We start from the raw sequence: 25,048 nt of genomic DNA, 5'->3' as shown, positions 1-25,048 counted from the left end.
TTAAATATCAATTATGAAACACTTAATTTTAAAGGAAAGAAAAATTTGTTCTCGATAGTTATTCATATGTATTACAATTTCGTAATCTATACCGAGTAATAGATAATTGTCTATCTTTAACAAAATACGTAATCTTAATTTCTTATGGCTTACTAAAAAAATATCTGTATATGAAAAAGGCAATTTATATTGTCGCGAGAGAAAAAGAACGCGTTATTCTAGGCATGACCACTGGCTTTTTATTTTCATCCTTAATTTGAGTAAAAACCCAAACCCAAATCGAAACCCAAACGTAAAGTCGTTGAATAAAATTACTAAATATAATAGTAATGCCGCCATTACCTCTAAAAATCAACATTTATGTAATTACAGTTTTTTTACTATACACTGGGTTTTACGTCCTACTAATAAATAGAATTATTTCGGACACCATTGATCATGGCGTTTCTTGCATTTGTCAAATCCTGTCCGAAGCACCAAATTCGAGCCATCGCATAAATTAATGCCGCCAAATAAGTATTCCTGCGCCAAATTAGCGATATTAAATGCAACAGTGTCGTGTAATGAGTAATGATCGTAATATTAGCGTAGTAGTGTAATGATCAACTAGATCGCGAGCGAAGCCTCAACTCATCTCTTAAGCATGTTAAACACGATCGTTAGCGCTAACCATTAGCCTACCTACGACCACTCGTGGTTGATGCAATGAATTTCTTTATGCACTAGGAAATGCTGCTGCTGCTGCTGCTGCTGCTGCTGCTGCTGCTGCTGCTGCTGCTGCTGCTGCTGCTGCTGCTGCTGCTGCTGCTGCTGCTGCTGCTGCTGCTGCTGCTGCTGCTGCTGCTGCTGCTGCTGCTGCTGCTGCTGCTGCTGCTGCTGCTGCTGCTGCTGCTGCTGCTGCTGCTGCTGCTGCTGCTGCTGCTGCTGCTGCTGCTGCTGCTGCTGCTGCTGCTGCTGCTGCTGCTGCTGCTGCTGCTGCTGCTGCTGCTGCTGCTGCTGCTGCTGCTGCTGCTGCTGCTGCTGCTGCTGCTGCTGCTGCTGCTGCTGCTGCTGCTGCTGCTGCTGCTGCTGCTGCTGCTGCTGCTGCTGCTGCTGCTGCTGCTGCTGCTGCTGCTGCTGCTGCTGCTGCTGCTGCTGCTGCTGCTGCTGCTGCTGCTGCTGCTGCTGCTGCTGCTGCTGCTGCTGCTGCTGCTGCTGCTGCTGCTGCTGCTGCTGCTGCTGCTGCTGCTGCTGCTGCTGCTGCTGCTGCTGCTGCTGCTGCTGCTGCTGCTGCTGCTGTTGCTGCTGCTGTTGCTGCTGGCTTTGAGGGACGTGGTGACTACTCGAGGGTGGAGGTATGGGTGCTCGAGCATAAATATTCGGACTTGTGGAGATACTACCGCTCTCGCGATTTCCCAGATGCCCGTAGATATTGTCGCGAGTACCGATACTAGTGGTAATGCCACGAATACCATAGATGTTTTGCGTGCACTGTTGCAGTTGATTCTGCATGTTCTGGTTGGTGCTATTGTGATTCTGTGTCGTTTGCTGTCCTGATTGGGAGCTTGTCTGTTGCAAGCCGTTTTGGCCTGCGTCCCTGACACTCGTCTGAGTATTTACGGTATTTAGTCTTATTGGATAGAGGCTCTGGGCTGGGAGGAGTGTTCCCGACTTAGGTAGGATTAGGCCATCTCTAGTGCCTGATGTTGACTTGGCGTATACGCTCTGCGATCTGTTAAGGTTCGCTCTAGTTAGAGGTGGGCTTTTGCAATAGAGGGACTTGGTGCCGCCGTAAATGGACTCGACTCTCTCGAGTGTGCTCGGGGGTGGACCATAGATGGACGCAGCTCCTGTCACCGGCCGATAGGTTGCATAAGCACCCGGAAACTTGGGGGCTCCGGTTTTATCCAGATCGTCGTACGTCTCGTCGTCGGAACGTATAGACGAGCTATCACCGTCGTCCAGATCGCGAGGATCGTGCGAACGGCGGTTGCCACTTAGGACGTATTCATAAAGCAGGGCGGCGATCGCACCACCGGCGATCGGCCCAATCCAGTATACCCAGTGGTTGTCCCACTTGTTCATAACGAAGGCCGGTCCGAGAGCACGTGCCGGATTCAAAAATGGACTCTGTAATACAAATTAAAAAGCCATTAGAAATGATTTTAAAAATGGATTCACGGAGGTAGATAAAATGAAGCGATTTTAGTACGAGTTGGGTAAGCGTGTTTTTTTATCAAAACAAGTGAGAAGCTTAAAGAAGCGGTAATTTCCTTGGTCGACTTATGCAGAATTATTCAATAGCTTATATTATAATATTTACTTTACCAGTAAATGAACGTTAAAGTATAATATTACACGTCAAAGATTACAGATTTTCAAAATTTCAATAAAAGATTGATCACAATAGTTGCTTGATAAAAAATGCTCAAAGGCGCCCTTTTCCACGAAGATATCTATAATCTTTTCAGCGTACCGGCAATTTCTCATTTTTTGTATAAGCAATAAAGTACGTATTAATATGAATCTTTAACTACTCGCTCGAACTTGTTTTGCTCTTTCATCGAGCCGAGCAACGGGAGGAAACGAACAGGAGACAGAGACCGGATGTGCTTTTAAATTCTCAATGCGTTCGTTTTATAAGATTATTTTATTGTTCTCTCTCTCTCTCTCTCTCTCTCTCTCTCTCTCTCGTTCGTCACAGCTCCCGGACGTATTGTAGGGACGATGAGCGTGGCAGGTGGCCCAGGAGAAAAGCAGAGAACTGGACCCTCACAGGTGCCCTGCCCTCTTTCACTTTGGAACACGCAAACGTGCGCCCATACGCACGTCCAAGCCGTAAAGGAAACGAAATCTCCCGGGAAGTGTTGCGACGTGCCGTTCTTTACTCCCTCGCAAGTGGAATTTTTTAAAATTTTATTAACTTGTCCTTCGAAGTAAAAATGCTTGTTTTGAATGTAATTTAAATTCCCTCTCGTATTACGCGTGTCCAATTTTTTTCCAGCCTTCTGTCACTTTCATTATTCGAAACGATCGATCGCCTCGTTATTATTTAATAAAACAACACATTCAAAGGAATAGACGTGCATGTCATGGCATTTTAACAATTATAACGAATGTACTTCAGAAACAAGCAGAGTAAAAATAAGAGAGATAAAGTTGGCTTGTTGATTAGTTTTATCCATTAATTATGATATATTCTAACGGTTAATTTACGTAAAGTCAAATCATACGAGTTTCAAGCATTAATAAACGTGCCTAAACGTGTGAATGCGCGCGTGTATGTGTGAACTTTTTTTTTTTTAATAGGCTTTATGAACATTAACTATAAGATTTTTATTTAAAAAACAATTACATTCGGTAAGATGATCTAAGACTCTGAATAACGTGACCTTTAATTTGGGAAATAGCCTACATTGACCCAATTAACTGACTAACATTTTCAAGCTGTACACTATTTGTGGCAACATTGGAAAAGTTAGATAAGAAAGTTGAAAAATCACGTTGAAAGATACATTTCCAACGAGTTAATTAATTAGCGCATCATTAGCGTCACAAATAAGCATAGAAAAACTTTCGTTCCATCTCCAAATCGCGCGATGGATCTTTAAGGTAAAAAAATAAAAAAAATAAAATGAGCTAGAACAGACAGTAGAACAAGAAAAGAAGCAGGGAAGAATAAATAAAACAAAACATCCGCTTACCGAAACCAATGTAGCGGCGGTGTACGAGGCGGCCAACACACAAGCTGGTTTCGCCGAAATGGTGGAGGGCAGCGTCCTCGGTGACTCGCTGGCAAAGTGCCCCAGGACAATCAGGATCGAGAGGGAGAGCTCGACGAGGAGCTTGAGAAGGGCCTGCTCGCTTAATCTGCCCGGGGATATCATCAGCGTCTGCGGCGAATTGGCGACACTGTAACAAAAATCACGAAGAGAACGGTTAATTGGATTCTGCGGTATTAAGCTTCGTTTAGAATAAGACTGAACACGACCGCATTGGCAGTTGCTGTGCTCTTACAAAAAAAAAAAAAAAAAAAAAAAAAAAAAAAAAAACACACATCGCTTTTAAATATGTGCATGCGAGTTGCGAAATTATACTTTTGAAAATTTATTATATTTTGTGCATTAAAGGGAATCGTTCGGCATTTTTGTTTTCTTTTTTTTTTTGTTTTTTTGTTTTTTGTTTTACGAAGGGCTTGAAATTTGATGTTACCGAAGACTTGAAGGATTCGAGATTATCGGCTTAAAAAGTATTTAATATACTTCTCGATATTATGCTCCATAATGGCATTATTGATTAATAATAATAACATTTATGACAATTCGTTTATATACTTGTTGGCATTGACAAAATTTTTGAACAACCGACTTCCAATCCAAATTCATTATGTTGAAGTAAACAACAATATAAGAGATGAGATAAATCCAACTATTTCGAATAAATTAATTTTCACGAAGCTTTTTACTCATATGGAGAGCGTTTATGACAATAAACGCTACGTGCCAAGATGAGGGTAAAAGCGTTTTCGCGAATTACCATATATACGTTGTCCTTACTTACTAAGCACATATGGGATTTAGAACATGCCAAGGGTGAAACATTACGAGTGCGTGGTATAAACCACGATGATTTTTCCCATTGGAAATGAAGAAACGACCCCCGTTGTTGAGTTGCCCTTCCCCTAAATGTCGACTTAATATTTATATTAGCCAGTGCGCGATAGCCTTATTGACTTTTCGCAACGAATCGAAATTGTAAGCACGAAATTTCCATCAGTTTCACTTTCTACGCCCCAGCAAATGAAAGAATATATTTGTGAATTGGTACTTTATGTGTGTCACGTACACAGCAAAGGGTTTCGTGAAAATGCCATAGAAATATGATTGATCGTATGAAAATTATTAATTACTACCGAATAATCATTCTCAAATAAGATAATCAATCGCAATACAATTTATAAGCTGAATAATATTTGTACTTGCTAATTCGCCGTGAATAATTATCTCTTAATTTTAAGATATTAATGCGAGTTGCGTTGTAGGCACCCAGCTAAAAGCTTATGCGAATATGAAATATTATATACATTAAAATGCCATGCAAATTTCTTTCAATATGTCACTGATGTAATCTTAATGTAAACACAGCTTTCGCCCAGTAACATACGACATTTAATCGTATTTAATTATTTTCAAAAATTTAATTAATAAAACTTGAATTAATAAACGATCCGCCAGCTCGTTCCTCCAATTTACAATATAAAGAGGCACGATAATACGTCAATTCACAATTGATAATGCAATAACTATATGCGAATTTTCTCCGCGCATCAAAATCAATCTCAGCCAGGTTTTATAAGCGTCCCGTCGTGTCATGTACGATAATGTCTTGCTGATTATTCGTACACAAAATGGGCGGCATGTATTAACGCAAATTTACGTCGCTAAGGTGCGCAGCCTTTTCACAATTGTCATATAAATAACTTTTAGTATTACATCCGTGATGTAAGCTTGAGATTACGCTCTAACACTTTCTTCGTTACACGTATTTTGACATTAAGATTTTAATTAATTCGTTCGTTTATCGATTATATTGACTTTTATACATACTCCAGTCATCCCCGACGAGGCTATTATCGTCCATCAATATCTTAATGCACAAACGTGTAATGATTTAATATAAATACGTTGGTCGTTTAATCGAGTGTCATTTGTAGTTTAAAAGAAATATACAAGAAATACGTTATAATTATAATAAATTTTATATTATAATACCTCCATTAATTCATTAATTCCGTAATATTTAATCGTTTAATTTATGATTAAATAAGTAATCGCGATATGGCAAATTAAATTATGTTGCTCATACGTTCGCAGACAAGATTACGATATTTCCTTGCATTGGACACTGCCAAAATACGTTTTTAAGCTCATTTGATACGAATCGATAGACATAACGATGATTATCATCTATGGGGAGACTACGCTCCTATTACAAATGGGAGGGGCATTACAGTGGCATTACATCGAGCACCTGTATACAAACGCGGTGTTACGATCAATCTCGTTTTAAATGACACTAATCTGGGCAGGGAGGGAAGCGGAGGGAAGTGGATAGCCGCGGGGTGGGTCGGGGAGGGGGGGGGGGTGAAAAGTTCCCCGAATGCGCGCCCACCCATGCAAATTAAGTGCAAACCCCTCCCCCGTACGAACATCAATGCGCCTCGATTTATGAATAATCGTCGATGGTGCGAGTCTTCGTCGTCGGTCTTTCGTTCGATTAACAACTTTATTCGTCGATTTTTTCTTAATTTGTACGCTTAATACAAACTTTATAAAGTGCCTATTTATAGGCTAATAAATAAGCAATCTTTATTGTCCTTGATTATCGTTCAATTTGTATTAAATATTTAGATGATAATATAGATTGGCACTTTGTTGTTAATATGTAGTGTTTGTAATGCATTAATTTAAACATGAACGTTAAATGTTCGAGTTGAGAGTTTTGAAATACTTGCATATAAAAAAATGTTCGAATTACTCGATTGTGTAACGAATAAAAATCAAATTCAATTATAATATATTTCATTCGATATACTTTTTCAAACGCGATGTTCTTAACAATGGTAAATAATTTTTCAATCCAATATCAATTTGTGCGTGAAGATTTTTAAAACATATATTTTTAAAACATTTATTTAGAAAATAACCTTGAAAACAACCTCGAACAAAAAAGGCTAAGGATTCGGGGGACCCAAGTGATAAGCAGATTTTTGTCATTCGCGGAAATACATATGGGATTTCGTATCCGAGAATTTCCCACGTATAATCACGTATATGGATGTAGGATTCTGTGTATGTGCCTAATTATTCTCGACGCGACAGCAAAGATCCGTTTAAATTCTCAATTCTCAGCCCCTTTCTTGCAGGAGGAGGGGGCCGCCGGTGACTGGGGAGGCAAACTCTTTTGCCCCTTAATTGAATGGATGTGGCTCTTTCATTTAGTTGAAGAACGTCACGAAGCGATTATGATGCACCATTAGTATTGGATTTAGTTTATTTTTAGGATATACAGATCGCATAAGTCGTAAATATTTTAGTCTCTTGTGCTTATTTGGTGTTAATTTGTACGTTATTCCTGTCGTTTGAAGACGAGCGATAAAAATATAATAAAGAATTTTTTATAAAATTCAATATTTTTCTTTGTAAAGTAGTTATCGTTCAATCAGTTATCGTTAATTTTACAATTTTAGATAATTCGTTTATTTTAATGATGAAAATAGCGGTAAGTTTTGTATAATTGATGTTTCGATACTTTAATTACAACAATTACGCTAAAATTCATCTCATTTTTTGGGTCAAAGCTAAAGTATCACTGTATTTTTTTTTTTTTTTGAAAAAATTCCTTCGATAATATTCTTATATCAGATATAATAATAAATAAGATAGTTATTTATCTTTGACCTTAGATTTTGTGATTTTTCGTTATCAACGATTCCAAAACGATTTCAAAACAGAGTACAAACATAAACTTCATTCTTCGGTATATTTATTCCCACAAGAATTAACTACTCTGTTTAATAAATAAAAAGAAGAAGAAAAAAATATACGCGCGCGTTCTTAATCGAAACCATTCACGCAGGCATCTATGTACACGTGGATAGTCGCAAGCGCATGCATGTATATACGCCGATAAAGGCATACGGTAGTGGGAACACCGTGGGACGAAGACGCGACATGCTCATACTTTTGGTATACAAAAGGCCCCTAGAGAAAAATACTCGTACGCACGCACGCACGCGCATTTCGAGCGTACGTTCATGCGAGTCAAAGGTTGAATGTCCCCAATGTCACTTTAGCGCTTGTTGAAATAAAAAAAGAAAAAGAAAAAAGAAGAGTTTATAAGATAATTGCTGGTGTAAAAACATTAAAGTTAGTTTAATTTCGCGAAGGCGATGTTTGAAAAATTTTAAGCCTTCACGACCAATGCATTTTTTTCTCAAAGATTCTCGAGAAGGAGCAGTGGCTTGCGATTGACAATGTGAGCTTTGGCATTCCTAATACATTTGAGAATAAATTAATTTATACGTGTGCGCGTTTACTTATAATTTCTTGCTGAACAATATTCCAACGTGCATGGGCGCTTATAACGAAACTTAATTTACGAAATTATAATAATTAACCTAAACTACTAGAGAATGCAGTAAGACAATCGTAAGCAGTAACATCACATCGTCTTGTAACATCATCAAGCGTACTTATAGATGTACTATCAATTGCGTAAAAGGAAGGAGAAACGAAAGACAAATGAGTTACTTAAAATGTTACATAAAAAGAATTTAAATAGCTTTAAATTCACCCTCGCGGTCGGAAACATTGCACCGGAGCTTGTAACGTGAATCTCCGCTTCAGAAGGTGCGTCCCTCTTAAAAGCCAATGGCAGCTAAGCAAGTGCGCTCGCTGGAGAATGCAAGAGAGCTCGTCGTAGTCGCACGATCATTCACCGCGTCGTCACAAAGCCGCGCAAGCGATGCCGGCGGCGACGAGAGCGTGTAAAGCGCCTCCCGGAGGCCCGGAACCCTTGCGTCCCGCCAGTTTTCGCATCATTCGCACGGCCAGAGCACGACGCCCGGGAACAACAAGTGCATCGCGGCCACTCGGGGGCTTTTAAGCCTCGTGACGCGCCCTCGACGATGCGACCACGCACGAGGGGCGGCGCTTTAAATAAATTTCTTATTCAAGTGGCCGCGGGAGTAAGTAAGTGAATAAGTCCCCGCGGTGCGCCGCGCGCGTTTAACGAGCTATTGATACACCCCTCGGCACACCCCGATTCCACCCCTTGCGAAGATACGATGTGTGTGTTTTTGTGTGCGCGTGCGTGTGAGCAAGACATGCCTCGCCGGGGATTGCACGTCTCGTGTGCCGGGTGGTTTGTCGTTTTTGTGTTTTTTATTGTCTTTGTATTGTGCGTGCATTGAGCGAAGCGAGCGAGCGAACGGACCGACTGGCTTTGGCCGCACGTTTTTCATCACTATCCTGGCCATTTTTGTAAATTCGGCACTAATGTTTTCAGCTCTGGACCGATGCTATACGGATATTGCATTGGAAGATGTGCTCGGAAATATTTAAAATCATGATGCTTTAAATGTAATTAATGCAGCGTAACATATCGGGCGATAATATATCGTATAAAATATAAGTTTCCTTAGATTTAGATCGATTTTAGTTTACCAATTTATTCAAACGGTAATTCGCTAATTTATAATATTTTTCAATCATATGCGCAATTGTGCGTCGATTTATAAAATATAAACGATTGCTATATGCGTATATTTTATTACTGTAAAGAAAGGCCCTATTAAAGCAATCATATGTTAAAAAATTAGATAATTAAATTAGCCAATTATTACGTTTATCGGCTCTTATCGACGAAGATAATAATACAAATTCATCTGTAATGTTACTGTAATATTTTATTAAATCACTTGAAGAAGAGAAAGAAAGGAAAGCTACTTTTATCTATTATTAAAATATTTCATTGAAACACGTAATCCATATAAAATTGATGTTGAAAAATGAAGTATAAATGACGATGACGTGATGTACATTTGATCAACTCATGTATGTTTGACGCGTCAATTGTAAGGGAAAGGGAAGCCAGAGAGCGAGAGAGAGAGAGAGAGAGAGAGAGAGAGAGAGATGAAAAAGTAAATTAATATTGTCCAGCAAAAAGAGACAAATGAGAATTGGCTTTTATTGTGCAGTACTACATGAGCCGCAACAGTATGAAATTAATTTCACTTTTGAAAACATTAAATGGTCATAGACGATGAAAATAAAAGTATGTCGCAACTTGGAGGGTGAAAAAAGGAATACAATGTACAACTTTCCAATTATAATTTTTATCAAAATGCGTGAAAATTATTATTATCGTCCAACTATGATATTAACTTATAAATATTGTGTATTGATAAAAAAAAAAAAAAAAAAAAAACTTTTCTAGCAAAATGACACAATTAATTGAAAGTTGAACAATAATTATTTCTATTGTTCTATCTCGAATTCATCATCTTGCATGATTAACAAACAAAAACAAAACAAAAAATTTGTTTATAAATCAGTAATGATTGATTTTAATAAATAATCTGTAAGAATCCAATACTTCTTCATCTACAGTCAGTAATTATGGCAGCAAATTGTTCAGATAACAAAATTGAGATATCCGCATAATGCACTTCATACAGAAGCTCGGCAATAATGACTGTAGAAAATTACGATATTTACAGTTCGATCTAAAGCACTTGATCTTTTTAAATCTTTTTCCCTCTCGAAACACAGAAGCACATTGTCGATCTGGCGCTCGCAGCCCCCAGCTATAAATTTCATTATACGCTCTGACCATAAAATTAGCCCCGTCGAACAACTCGAGAGCAGCCGCCGCTTCTTTTGAAATCAAAAATTTCTCCCTTTAGATGACAAATTGCCTGTCGCAGCCTATTCACTTAAAAATGCAAGCGACGAGCGGCGCACACACAGACAGACACACACACACATACACACACACACACACAAACAAACAAACAAACAGCTATTTGCACACTGAATTATCGTTTAATGTCGTTATATGAAAGATCGTTCGCGTGTACTTTTAATGTTGAATGCAATAGCGAAAACATCGACGTGCGCCTATTAATGCAAGTGTAATCATTGCAAATACATAAGTTGGAAACATTCAAGTAGAGACATAAAAGCTTCTAGAATGTGAGATGTTCTAAAGTCGTTTGGAATATGTTTCATCGACCGGAACTATTGATAGTTAACAACGCAAATTAAACAACGAATGTTCATTAGCGTAATTATTAATGACAATGAATTGAACGTGGGCTCTGAATTTTTTCATTTCCATTTCATTTGACTGTATATTCGACATTTGGATGTCGATGAAAACAAACTGTAAGTAATGTCAAGTACTCAAAAATCTTGACAGTGTCACGAGTCATAGGCACGAAAAAACCAAGTCGAGCCAAGAAAGTTGACAGTCATAATTACTATTGAGAGCAAAACGTTCTCCACCCCTTTAATTTACAACTCTGCTAAAGCTTACACCCACAAAATTACTACACGCATGACGTACTACAACTCGAGCTCGTGTACAATGAAAGAGAGAGAGAGAGAGAGAGAGAGTGAGAGAGAGAGAGAGAAAGAGAGAGATTACGAAGAGAAAAACAAGCTGCGCGTGTAAGGCCACCAAACAAACTTAAACACACGCAAGATCCATGGCAGAGACATGAGCCTAATTGTTAAAGTTCTTATACGAGAAATCGGAAAAAAATAATAAATTATGCAAGAACAAGACCTTTGACCAATAACGTGTATATGGTTGTGTTGTTAATTTCGAAAAAAAAAAATAGAAGAGAAATTATGCTTTTTATTTTAAGAGAATATTTTATCGAGGCTTATATCTTCACTTGTTTTTTAAATGCTGAATGCGTATTTCAACGATAAAAAAATATCAGCGTTAGGTATTTCTAAGATTTTTATATTATAAATGAGAGAATATAATATATATATATATATATATATATATATATTTTTTTTATTAGGAAACTATTATATTTAAATGATCCATGCGTTGTTAAAGCATTTCTTCATGTACTATCATAATTATGACGAAATTGCATTAACAAAACTTGGATAATCATAATCAAGAGTGAAAAATATAAGGCTAAGAAAGAACTGAAGAAAGAACGGTAAAATAATCTTGAACAGCTAAAGAAATGGAAAAGCGATTAGTCAAAATGAAGATAAGAAAAAAGCGTCACCACTGCCACCCCTTTCGCTTTACAATACTCGCAAGAAATCGTTGCCCGAATCGGATGCACAAATCGCAGTATCAAAATACCTTTCTCCTCGTTCTCAATGAATCGGCAGGAAATACCGCGTGTATACGTACTTGAATAATAGTTCCCATATCTTATTTTCCCTTTTTAATTTTTTCTTTTCTTTTTGCTTTTTTCCTTTTCAATTCAGCTGCTACCTACAGAACGCGCAAAAATAAACTTCATTTACGCGATACGTAAAGCCAGCTTAATTCATGTAGGGCTCTTTTATTTTGCAAATTCGGCGCTACGTGGTCATAAAAAAAAAAAAAGAGAGAGAGAGAGAGAGAGAGAGAGAGAGAAATTAAATTCATTTTTAATAATATTTCGTAAGCACGCATATCCAGGGCAAAATTTACTTAATGAATGCAACAAACTCGAATTAATGATAATGTCATATAATCTCGTTTGTAAACTTTACGAAAGCACAATATGCACAATTTTGTAAATAAAACATTCGATTAAGTGGCTATAAATTTTAATTCGTTGTAAATTGGATGGAACTATGATACTTTTATGAAGCAAATATTTATGATGCCCGCATGAGGGCATCGGACGAGCATTTATTTCCATAATTTCAATCGTAAATTTAGACTTTATGAAACAATTGAGAAAAATATGAAGCAGCCTCGGTTAGAACGACAGATTAATGAAGTAAATTTAGAGCGTCGAACATTTAATGTCGATAATAAATATTATTTTAGACAGATCTCAAGAAATTATTTTGACAAGTATTATAGTATAAGCATAACACAATACGATGGTCCAACAAAAGATTTATTATTGTTTAGAGGACAATACTGTGGGTTTTCATCCGAAAAATAGAGTTCGGATATAAGTAAATTGACCATCTAGTAAATGCCGATCCAATAATTCTAAAGACTATTATCGGCACTTGTGAAATCGCAATAGCAAGTAGCTCGGAAATCAATTGGGCGAGAATCGGAGATCAGGGCGTTACCGCGAATAGACGAAAGCGCGTTCGAGGAATGAGGAGGATGGCCGTTGTCTTTCAATTTGATAATATGCCAGTTGTCGAGGGAGCAGCAACAATTTTGAATTGAAATTACGGTAGGAAAGAAATAAATAGTGTCAGGATCGCTCGCGGGCAGATATTACCAGGCCCCCGCCTACCGCCCCGGGTTTCTCTATCGCCGTGTCCAGAGGCTCAAAAGATGAATTCCATTGACCCTGCGAGAAGATTGAAGATCATGACGCAGCTGCCCCCGAAAAAGCTGCACCTCGTCTCCTGAGTCACGCATGCGCGCGTGTGCGTTAGCGCGCACGCGAAGAAAACACGTGCCGGCCACATGCTGTATAGAAGACGAATGAATCCCTTTCCGTCTCGCTTCCACGGCCCCTCTTACGCTCCTCCGAGGCCAGAGTTGTCCTCACAAAGATTCAAGAATCCTTTGTATTATCGTAGCCCTTATTCTCTCTCTCTCTCTCTCTCTCTCTCTCTCTCTCTTACTTTTTTTTCTTTTAATGGTTTATTTACTTTTTCTGGAATTAAGATGTGGCAAGCGTTTTGTATAGTTAATTAGTGGTGAACTTGCGCATCGATGATTTAACTCGCATTGATTTCATTTTATCGCCTCGCCATTAATTAATTTACAAAAATGTAGTTATTGTTTGTTTAGATAAAATGGAGCGATACGGATCATTTTATCGAGTGTCGAGCTGTCGAATTAATTAGCTCGTAGATTCTATACAAACTGTACAATCAATAATTTGTAAATAATAGGGAGCCTACGATTATTTCACGGTACGATACTATGATAATTATTTAATCAAAACAACTTAAGATAGTTATGTAAGTGTCGGTAGAGTTTTAACGAGCATGTTACTTTCTTTACGTCGTTTGAATAATTATTACTCAGTCATTTTACCATAATCTTGTATTTCAAAGTGTCGTTCGTTTTTCATTGCTCTCTTTAGTTCTGTCGACGTTCTCCACTCATTGGCAGATGTTTCATTCGTGTATGCGTATCTGAAGAAATAAGACGACATCCAAAGATATATTTGAATGAGGGAACTTACGAAAATTTAGTCGGTTAAGCGCTAATCGACTGTGCACATATGTCTAAAACATGTACACTCTCCTTATTAGTTGAAATCTTCATTTTGTCCCGCTCTCTACAATTTGCCACTCTGTCGGCTTTTATATCTCATCTAGATTAATCAATGGTATTTATTTATATAGAACTACGTTGAAAAAATCAAACATTTGTAAAATTATATATATATATATATATATATATATATATATATATATTCATTACGGAGGAAGGTTGGTAAAAACAATTTTAAATATGAAAATTTCAACTTTTTTTTAAAAAATTTTTTCAACAAACATGTTTTCACTTCTTGAAAATGTTTACTATTATAAGTATCAAGATCATTAAACATGTGCTTGTAAATTTTTTAAGATTTATACAGAGATATGGGTAGGAATGTTAAACATAATAAAAATCATCATAATACATTGAATGTGCACAGAAAAACAACAGAGTATGATTTTGATTATATAAAGAAGTTAAAAGAAAACAAAGAATTTGAATCATAATCCTTTGAGATTATTCAAAATAGCACCGACTGCGCAACAGGTGTCCCGAAAAGTACTCTGGACAATTTAGCCTCTCCTTAAATAATTCCTCGAATCATGAAAAATAAAACCCTCGTTGCAATTTAATGCCATAACGAGTGTTTGCATGCGTGCGTGCGTGCGTGCGTGCGTGCGTGCATGCATGTATAAATATACCTGCAAAGACAGGCGCCGAAGAGTTACTTAGAGAATGTATTGGTTGCACCCTGTGCGCGAGTGTGGTGAAAGGGGGAGAATGGGATCTGAAACACGTGCTTGTAGTAACTACAGCGACCATCTGTTGGAATCTTTAACCCATATAGACTGCCTTCAAAACTTTTGCGGCGGCCTTCCCGACCTTAGGTAGCGACGAGGGTGTCTTTTTTTTCTTGCGGCACAAACCCATCCTTTCTTTTTCTCAGCTCTTTACCTCGTAGAGCTCTCCCTTACGATTCTGCTCTTATGTTTTTGTTTCTCAATCTGTCATCCTGTCTTCCTTTGTTATCTACTATTTATCTCTTTTCGGTGTCGCATTCTCTATTCATTTCCTCCTTATATCCTATGCATAGTAGAGCAAATTATTCTTTGTCTTGATTCGAGTTTAATCTATAACGCGATTTTCACGCGAATATTACGAATTGAGAACGCCTATTATTTTGGAAGAATGTCGATCGTTGTATTTTTCTTTTTACCTATTATGTATTTCATAGAATTTTCTAATGAAAGAAAAAAATAAATAAATACTTTTGATTTTGCATATGATAAGAACCATATAAACAAGTACATACAAGTAAATTAAAAAATAAATTTTTTTTTTTTTTTTTTTTTTTTTTTTTATTGAATAATTAACTTGAGATTATCACCTGAAATAATAAAAGATAATTACTGTTTACATATAAAACATAAATATTGATGTTTCGGTGCAATTAATATATATTTCAGAATTTAATTGAAACGCGATAATCACGGTAAAAGCGGAATTTTACATTTGAACCCTTTTCTTATTTAATTATCTTAGTTTAGCCCTAACGATAATGAATAACATTTCGACTACAATTAATTATTACCAAGTACTTTTCATTCATAGATTTACTAAAATTTCTTCCGAGTCTAAGACGCACTTTATAACAATAAAAAGACGGGGGAGAGAAATTAAAAATGCATCGCTTTGCTCAATGGCTTGAATCAAAGTCTCGTTCTCGTGCTCAACAAAAAGAAATAAAAACAATTGTGGGGGATACGAAGCATTTTAAGGCGTCACTTTTGAAGCGAACCTCGTTATGAATGTTCCACCTTAGTATACGTAGAACTACATAATGCTCGTGTAAGGAATCGTTTTTCGTGTCGTAAAAAGAACCCGCATGGTTGTGGTTGATGCTTGAGAGGGAAAAATCATTTTTCAAACGCGCCACATGTTCCAATGCACTCACTTCTTATTTAATCGTTTACTCTTTTCTCAAAGTTTACATTTGCTGCAGAAAAAATATGAAAGTCAGAGGGAGGGTGGAAGGGAGCGAGGAGGGAAAGGGTTGGGGGGGATGGGGAGGGGGTGGAGGGTGGAGGAGGGGAGAGCAACGAAAAATGTCGATTGAAAGCATGACGATAAGATTTACTTGTACGAGAGTAAAGTGCAATTTGCACCTTCAAACGGATTATACATGTGCAAATGATAGTATTGTTATTTATTTATTATTATTTTTTTTTTTTTTTATAGGGGACAGAAAAACAAATTTTATTACTATTTTAAGAGGTTCAATATTCGGATGACGAGACTTTGTGAATACGAATAGGTATCAAGATTTACAGCTTGAGAGAGTTAAAAGTTTATGTTGGGAGTTTCAGTATTAAGCGGCAACTGCAGTAATAGGATATACTCTTTTGGTCTTTCACTTAAAAAGAAAACAAAAAAAGAAAGAAAGAAAAACAGAAAAAAACAATATTCCAATGTGCCGAATGCATTAGACAAATTAAATACAACAATGAGCGCTTGTAAAAGTTAATAAAACAATCGTAATTTTATGTAGTGACATTGTTTAGTTCTTAAAGCCTTGACGGTTTGACTGATGGTTATTACTGCTTATTCCGAATTCGTTTAAATCTAGTAGCATGTTCGGCCAACACACGCCTACACAAAGCTCCTTATAAACAAAGCCAAAGACATTCCCGTTCACGCATTCGAAAAACAAAATTGCATAGATTGACATGAATAATTACAAATACCGAGAAGTCACGCAAAAGCAATAAACCAAGCGATATGGCGTGACTCAAAAAAGGAGGAAAATTCTGCGCTTTTTGGAAAATCGTAGCTAGTATATAATTCGAGAAAAAGCGACGAAATCACGTCGATGAGAAAGATGAAGCTAAGCGTAGAGGAGCAAAAGGTGTTTCCCTCTCACGCAGGTAAAAACTCCTAAACTCCAACTGATGCCACCTGGTATACGCTTAGCGTTTCAAAATACGTCTCTCCAAGTATTCTTCCTCTCGCACTCTCACTCACTCGCTCTCTTTATCCCAGTCCTTCCTTGTTCTTCTATCTTTCCGCTTTTTCCCGACCATTTATTATGATCCTGTCACTCTCGCCTTTTTCCTTTTAGAATTATTTGATTATTCTATATGTTGTGGCTTTTTTAGTATCGTATTTTACACTCTTACAAACATTTATACCAATTGCGTGTATATATATATATATTATATATATATATATATATTTTTTTTTTTTAAGTACGAATAAATTTTTTCTCTTCTGTTGCATACTGTTATAATACAATTCTCTTGTATCGATTATTTCCACCCATTTTCTTATCAAAATTTTTAAATCAATCTTTATCTTCTAATTGCCTTAATTTTATCTTACTTGTGTTCCTTCGGCTATGCTGAATTATTTTTTAAACAAAAATTTTTTACACGTGAAATTATACTTGCACGTAATATATTTATATTTATATAAATATTTATATAAAATTACTTTTTTTTCTTTTGTAATTTCAAATTTTTTAACACACACAATTTATCATTAAAAACGGAAAATTATGCTAATAAAGATTCAAACATTTTGATTTTTGCTTCTTTCAAGCATACGTAAAAAATCCTTGTGAAATTAATTTATTAGCATTTAATCATTTTATTGATTATAGCTATGTAAAATGAAATAGCAAATTTAAGTCGCCGTTTATTGCAAAAACTTTAAATGTACTTAAATTTAAATTTAAATTGTTGACAATTTAATTTCCATATTACAAAGTTTGTTTAGGCAATATATTCTTCTTTATATAAATAAATTTGTAACTATTCGAAGTAATTTGCCAATTTAATATGACAGAATTGTAATAAACATGTTAAAATTTTTATTTTGTTTCTCTTCTTCTCTGCTTACAACATAGCCTCCATCTTCTTTCTGTTTATTCGTCGATTCATTTTTCCTAGTATACCTGTGTATGCTTGGAAGCGGAGAAGAACTTTCAAAAATATCATAGCGGACCGTTGAGAATACGAAACCTTCTGAAAAATTGGGAAAAACGGGAAAAGACGCATTTTCCTTTCTTCTCCTGGTGTTCTGTCTAGGAACCAAATATTACGAGTGCGCGTGAGCGATTATTTCGTGCTGCGTGCGCGTTTCCAAGGTATAACAATAGTCTTTTTGCTTCTATTTTAGCGTATATATATATATATATATATATATATCAAATTTTTCAAGTAATTCGCTCGACGAAATTTGAAATCACCGCCTAGCTGAATTTTCTGTTTAAAGGTTGAATAATTCTGAACTAAAGATTTCTCGAGAAAGAAAAATTAATTTATAGGAAACCACACATTTGGCAGATGGTCTCTATTCCCTTAGATTTTGAGGAAACACACACACACACACACACACACACACACAAAATAATAATAATGAAAAAATTACTAATATTGGATGTTTGCAAATACAGGAATTCTGATAAAATCACAGAACTCGACTTTCTTCCAAATAGCTAATTACTTATTTAATGATTTTCTTAAAATTTGCTGAAAAATCAAATAACATATTTCGTTTATTATGCAAATATTAAATGTAAGCATTTTTAGCAACTCTTGTTATTTTCAATTGAACCACCAAAGCTCGGCTTAAAATCTCATATCGAAAGCTTTGGTCGGCCATCAATATTATCCGCCACATACATCGACTACTAAGATTTTCGCATGGGTGAAAATAAATTTTTTTTTTTTTTTTTTTTTTTTTTAATTTTCATTTACCTTTTTAAATCTATCTAAACTACGCTGTCTATCACTCTCGCCACGAACCTTTAATAATTAATATTATTCACGTTTATTATATCGCCCATATTGGCATTTATAATAATTTTAAAGCTTGTTCCTTTTCCTTTTACCAAGAACTACGTACTGTCCTTAAAGTAACTGTAATGAAAGATCTCGAATGGAATTCTGATGGAAATATAAGGAGAGTTATTTGTGTCAATTGCGGTTTTGCAAAAAGAAAGAAAAAAAAAGAAAAATAATGTACGTTTAATTACACCTACCAAATTACACTTTTTATGCACAATGAGAAGAAATACCGTACGGGATTTAAATTTAACTTCTTTTAAATTAATAGCCGAAATTTTTATTTCCTCCTGCCCAAGCAACCCAGTCAATTGCAATAAATTTAATTGAAAAAAAAAAAAAAAACCTTAACTTTATGAACATGATACATAAAGCGAAATAGATGAATCACAATAAAATTAATTGCTCCAACGGCATTTTTATATTTAAAAGAGAGTTTTGTGCTGAAAATGAACATTTCCAAAAGCGCATCTCGCATTTAAGTTTAATATTTAATATAAACACTAGACGAGGCAGATAATCCATATAAAAGGTCTGCGAGCCAAATTTTTACTGATCATTTGTGTGATTTGGTTTTCGAAACGCGCGTATGAAATATTGCCACGCAATCCCGTAGCTTTTCAGAAAAGTATCCCGTAAATAACGGCAACAGTATCGAAAAATGGAAAATCACATTGAAACGTAACACAGCTGTCGAATCTCTTCGGGCGAGTTAAACGGCGCGGACGCAGACAAAAGCCATAGCATTCATTGCCAGCGGAATCTCGAGTAAGTCGGCTGCCTCGATAATCGAAACGTTTCCATTTAACGCCAAGACAGGAAGAAGAATGGAAACGGAAAATCGAGGAGGAAACGGCGGCGGGTTGCTTTGCGACTCGACATTCATCGAGTGGTGTGCGTGCTATTTGCCATCTCTCATACCCCTTCCAGCCCCATTCAGGCACAATAATTGTTATCCCCTCCATTCCGCGAAAAAATGTCTCGAGCGCTTGGATGTTTATTTTTCTTAGAACGGCAACGAGGAGAGCAATCTGACAAAATGGTAGGCGAGGAAGCGCGAAACTTCACATCTACCACCGACTAATACTTCCACTTCGGCAATTTATCGATTTATAATATATACCGGCCTCCATTTTTTTTTAATATTCGACCGTGCTGTGTCAGCGAATGCTCGGCATTAAATCGAAACGTCTATCATATCTATTATCTACACGCATTCACCGCCATCCATCACACCATCAATTGTCGGCTTATCAAGATTTATATAAAAAATTTTAACGCTTAAACATATAACCGCGTGCTAGAGAATAGCCGAAGATTGCAATGATTATTCGGGCATTTGGCAGCTTTCGCCATTTCTTCCTTCGCGCGTAGCTATAATAGTAGCTTTATTTATTTCCCTCCTCGCACCTTTCGAAGCATCGTTAATATCACCGTAGGGACCTCTCGCTCCAGCACCGGGCCGTTCCCGCGCAAACCTGCCATTTTTTCACGCAATTGACCGCGGGGCCACCACAAGGAAACGTTCTCCAAAGGGGGTTTGTTCCTGATCAGGCACCACGCGTAGTAGTCGCATACGTGCGTAGAGCGAGGGTGTCAGAGGAGAGGAAACAGCTGTAAGGAAGCAGGTGTGTGGGTCCTCGCTGGTGACGTAGTGCCGTAGCCGGCCTTAATAAATAGTGTATGTGGCGCGCGTGCCTCCCCGGATGTCACCTATGCTTGTCCGTGCAATGGCGCGCGCGCGGAGAGGCGAATAGTGTGTGCAAACAGGGATACTTGGCTGTGCTTCACTTCCTATTTCAGCACACGTGAGTGTGTATGTTCCACCGTAACGTGTGCTAGGTAAGGTAGTACCGCGTATTTTTATGATGATTTAGTCGTTTCTTCTATTTACTTTACATTGGGGCGGTGAGGGGAGAGACAAGGATGCTGCGGATACGATACAAAGCGGCGTTTTTTTTTTAATGCCAATCGATAAACGTCTTCTTAGTTTGTATTGGCATTGCCATTATCCATTCTACATGAACAGTTATGAATTAATAATACATTTAAATATGAGCCAGTTAAAGCTTGGCGTTTAAACGAGACGACTCAATGAGACTAAAAATTGGCTAAATTGGATGGAGAATTACATATTCTTTTTTTTTTTTTTTCTTTTTTTTTTTAACATCCCGAGGAAATTTATATTTGATTCACATTACCGTCCATTCAAATTTCGTCTCTTTCAATGCTAAAATTGGATTATAATAATGTTGATGCGCGTATCGTACCAATAGAATATTCCATCAATTTCACAAGTATTCGACTTGTACACGAAAAAAAGTCGAATTAATAGTATTTCCGAAAGCCTCAGCTTTTCAAGGAATAAAACACACAAATAAACAAACACTATCGCGCGCGCAATAATACCAAGAAATTGGGCTACGAAGTGACGTGGTGTATACGTATAAATTTCATTCGCGCATAAGCATAAGCCAAATTTCACTTTATTCACTCTTAGTGGGCGTCGACTTAATGCAAGAAATCTATGCTCCATCCAACGACCGCGCACGCATGTAAATTTTCCACGCATAGTTAGATTCTTGTCTGTGCGTGCGATTCTCGTGAGTGAGCTTCCCCTCGATTTATCGGCCCTGTTTTTATTTATTCCCGCGTGTATACCCTGTAAAGAATAATGACAGCAGAATCACACCCTCTCCAGCGCCTGTTTTACAGATATTCGTGTATGTGGTCCAACAGATGCATCTACTCTCTCTCAGTCGCACGCGCGCGTACACTCGCCTACACACACGCAGCACTGTCTAGTGATGTGCGCTTGGTGCATGCACCGCATGCTCGACATTTTTTTTTTTCTTTTTGAATCGTCGTCGCCGTCATTTCCCTCGAGATGCGTTGAATAAGAACTTTTTTTATTTTTCGGCTTGCATCGCGAGTGGATGATAGGAAATGACTTTTTAAAAAATAGGAATAAAAAGGGGTTTTTATAATAAAACATTTTTTTTGTTTGTTTTTTGGTTTTTACGTGTTATTCAGAGATTTCAATAAAGAAATCGAGGCGTTTTGTGATTTGTTTGTGTTGAGGAATGTTTTTTTTTTTTTTTTTTTTTTTTTTTTTTTTTTTTTTTGGAATGAATCGTTATAAAATTCTTAGTCTCGTGTAGCACATTGTGCTCGATATATTTTAAAAGTATAAACATTGAAATTAATATCGAAAGCAAGTGTTTTTGATGTATTATATCGGTATTATAATTAATTAAAGGCATTAATGACGCAGGATTTATTGTAATATCTTACTTAACTTTCATACGTAGATTCAATCTTCAAATCGATTTATGCCAATGACCGAAGTAAGCCAATTGGATAAGTATTTATGCAAACGAGTGAAAGTACATAGTGCCGCGAGAATAACATTTATATAGTCACGACATTCAAGCCCAATCGATGCTTTACAAAATATATTCCTAAATAAAAGTAATCCGAATGGCCAATGGGTAATAAAATAAACCGTCTCTAATAGCAATATTATTAAATTAACTTTAACGCGTAATGAGCCTCGAATTAAGCTCTTGTAATTTTATAATTAAAAACGAAAGCAGACGGTGAAAATCAAGTCACAACCAACGTATCGCTTTACCCCTCCCACCGCTCCCCAATCATAAAACACCCTTAACAACGAACCGTTCTTCCCAGCAGCTCGATCTATCTTTTTTATTGGCTCGTTCTTCGCTGCCCTTTCCCATCCCGTCATTTCTGTCGGCGAAAAAACAGTGGAGAAGGGCGCTGCGGTCACCCGGTAAAACGAAGCATTGTTCGATTATTATTTCGGTACATATCGCGCACTTGTTACCTCTTTGTGGGTTCATATGGCGCACCGCGATAGACACGAGATACCCTTACGACCGTATGTATGATATGTGTGTGTAAGTGCGGATCATACGCTCATCGGCAAATGCGAGCCAATAAACTTTCCCTTTTCGTATGGTGCTATTGAATGTTGCGAGAGGCAGGTTCGGAAGAGGTTGGTCTGTGGGTCGAATTACTAAAATCTGATTAGCCTTTCAAATAATAATGTGCATCTTTATTTTACAGAGATTATCGCGGGATAAATTAAATCGATTGATTTTACCTTAGCAAGTATTAATTACGTGAATTTTCAGTTTCAAGCGCAAATCTAATTTCTATACCGCGTGCTTCTAATAATAACTGCTAATTTATCTGCTCAAATATTAGTAAAAATTAAATGGGGAATGCCGTGTAAGTTCTGCAGTACCGTCTTATTCTTACAAATACATAGCAATTTCGATCAATACTGAGCTATTATTGAGCAAAGTGAATATAATCAAAGTGCTAACGTAAAAGATATTTAGTAAAACAATAATTACGACGGCGATGACGATGAAGACATATTAACGTCAGCGAGTAACTGGAAAATTATTGTTAAAGTGCAAAGGCCTTTACTAATTCAAGAAGAAGCGACGTCACATAGCACTTTCAAATCTACATTACTCCATGTAATAGAGTAATCGTCTGAACGAGAAGCTTGTTTTCGCGGAGGATTGAATCTTTCACCGCTCAAAAAGCCAATGCAGCTGTCTGTATTTGTATTTGGTTTCGGTGCCCTCTCTCCTTCATTCCGTCAAAGAACATCTCACAAGTGTCGTAAAATTCGATTACAAAATGTAATAAATAGCTCCGGCTCTTTTCAGTTCAAGATGAACAACAATTAATCTTTCGGCACTACCGACTCCGTCCATGTATTAATGTATTAACTTGCAAATACATAATGCAAAGTGGTTTTTCTGGCTAAAATGTTTCATATAACTATTCGATTGTCGGAACAACTTCATTATCTTCTTCACGTGCATTGGACATTGCTCGATTGTCCAAAAATCTGACATTTTCAATAGATTTATTAGCTTCATCAAGATTCATTCACTGAATGATAATTAGATCGATTAATTTCATCAGCGTCGAATACTGTTGTCGCTGCTCGAAAGACTTTAAATGGAAAATTTGCTCGAGCATAAATATTATTAGAGAGACAAGAGTAAGCTATGCCAAAGATGAAACAAATGATGATTTTAGCATTCAACCGGCATTAATTCGAAGCCTTAGAGCTATCTTTCTTTTACGCTTGGTAAAACAATTTTTAAAATCAACATTTGCACATCCGATCGTGTTTAAAATAAAGCGATAACAATTATATAAAAACTTACTCAAGGTATTGCTTCGATTAATAAATGGAGGGCGACGAAAGAGAATCCGGTCATATAGAATGCATACAGAGAGAGAGAGAGAGAGAGAGAGAGAGAGAGAGAGAGAGAGAGAGAGACTTGGGCAGCAAGGCCCCGGTGTGTCTTTCTCGTTGATCGGATAAAAAAAAAAAAAAAAAACGTCGTTCGACTACCGGGATTTTCTCGCAAGACCCAAGAGCAGCGGATAGAAAAGAGTCGACCGTGCGCACCTCGACGGAAACTCGATCACGCAGTGGAAAAAAGGTCACGAAAGGTAATCCTCAGAGCATCGAGCAAAAGAGTAAGGATAATCGGAAGCGGGGCCTCGACATCTGTCTCCTACCTCTCCCGGAGTTCGCGCGCGTGTCCTCATCTCCTCAGCGCGTGCATACGGCTATTCATTATCTTTCGCTCTTCGAAGATCCCGAAAAGGGATCGCTCGTTCTTTTTTTCCTTGCATTCGGCACTCGGTCCACGGCGACGATGAACATCTGCGGCAGCTGCGAGGCGGCGCGCGCCGGGCAGGTGTTCCTCTCCTTTTCCTCCTCCTCCTCCTCCTCCCCCTCATCATCCTCCCCCTCCTCGTCCTCCCCCTCCTCGCCCCCCTACTTCACCTCATTCTCATCCTCCTCCATCGACTTCTGCTCCTTCTCGGGCACAAATAAGAAGGTTGCTGCTGCTGCACTGGTGGCTGTCCTTCTCCCCTCCCACTCTCACTCTTTATCCCTCTCTCCCGCCCACCTCTCTCTCCTCTCTATCTCTCTCTCTCTCTCTCTCTCTCTCTCTCTCTCTCTCTCTCTCTGACACACACACATACACTCCCTACAGCTCTTACGCGCTCCCTCTTTCACGCACTCACTCCATCTATCCGGCCTCCCTTCTATTTTTTCTCTTTCTCTTGCCTGCCAATTACGCGTGCCTCTTTCTGCCTCGGGCTTCTCTCTTTTTTTGTTGGATCTTACTCCCTGTCCTTCGTTTTCTTTATCTGCGGCGTTGCACTGCTGCCGCCAAGTCGGGATAATTTTGTCTCTTCCGTGTTCCAAAGCCAAAAGACTT

The 25,048-nt window shown here is 37.5% G+C and overlaps 1 protein-coding gene across 1 annotated transcript in view; it reads right to left on the bottom strand.

Moving 5' to 3' along the window:
• Nucleotides 1-1,146: 1,146 nt before the first annotated feature.
• bib (MIP channel family protein big brain) overlaps nt 1,147-25,048 on the bottom strand; it is a gene marked incomplete at its 3' end in the record, with an annotated part of 30,204 nt that continues 6,302 nt past the window's right edge. Inside the window, exons 3-4 of the mRNA XM_011495924.1 lie at nt 3,684-3,891; nt 1,147-2,109 (exon numbers count right to left, since the gene is read on the bottom strand). Coding sequence (XP_011494226.1) covers nt 1,147-2,109; nt 3,684-3,891 — 1,171 coding nt within the window. The remainder of the gene's footprint in view (nt 2,110-3,683; nt 3,892-25,048) is intronic.

The sequence above is a fragment of the Ceratosolen solmsi genome, unplaced genomic scaffold (assembly GCF_000503995.2).
Source record: "Ceratosolen solmsi marchali unplaced genomic scaffold, CerSol_1.0 scaffold10, whole genome shotgun sequence".
Classification (NCBI taxonomy): Eukaryota; Metazoa; Arthropoda; class Insecta; order Hymenoptera; family Agaonidae; genus Ceratosolen; species Ceratosolen solmsi.
This window is presented reverse-complemented; position numbering and strand designations above follow the sequence as displayed.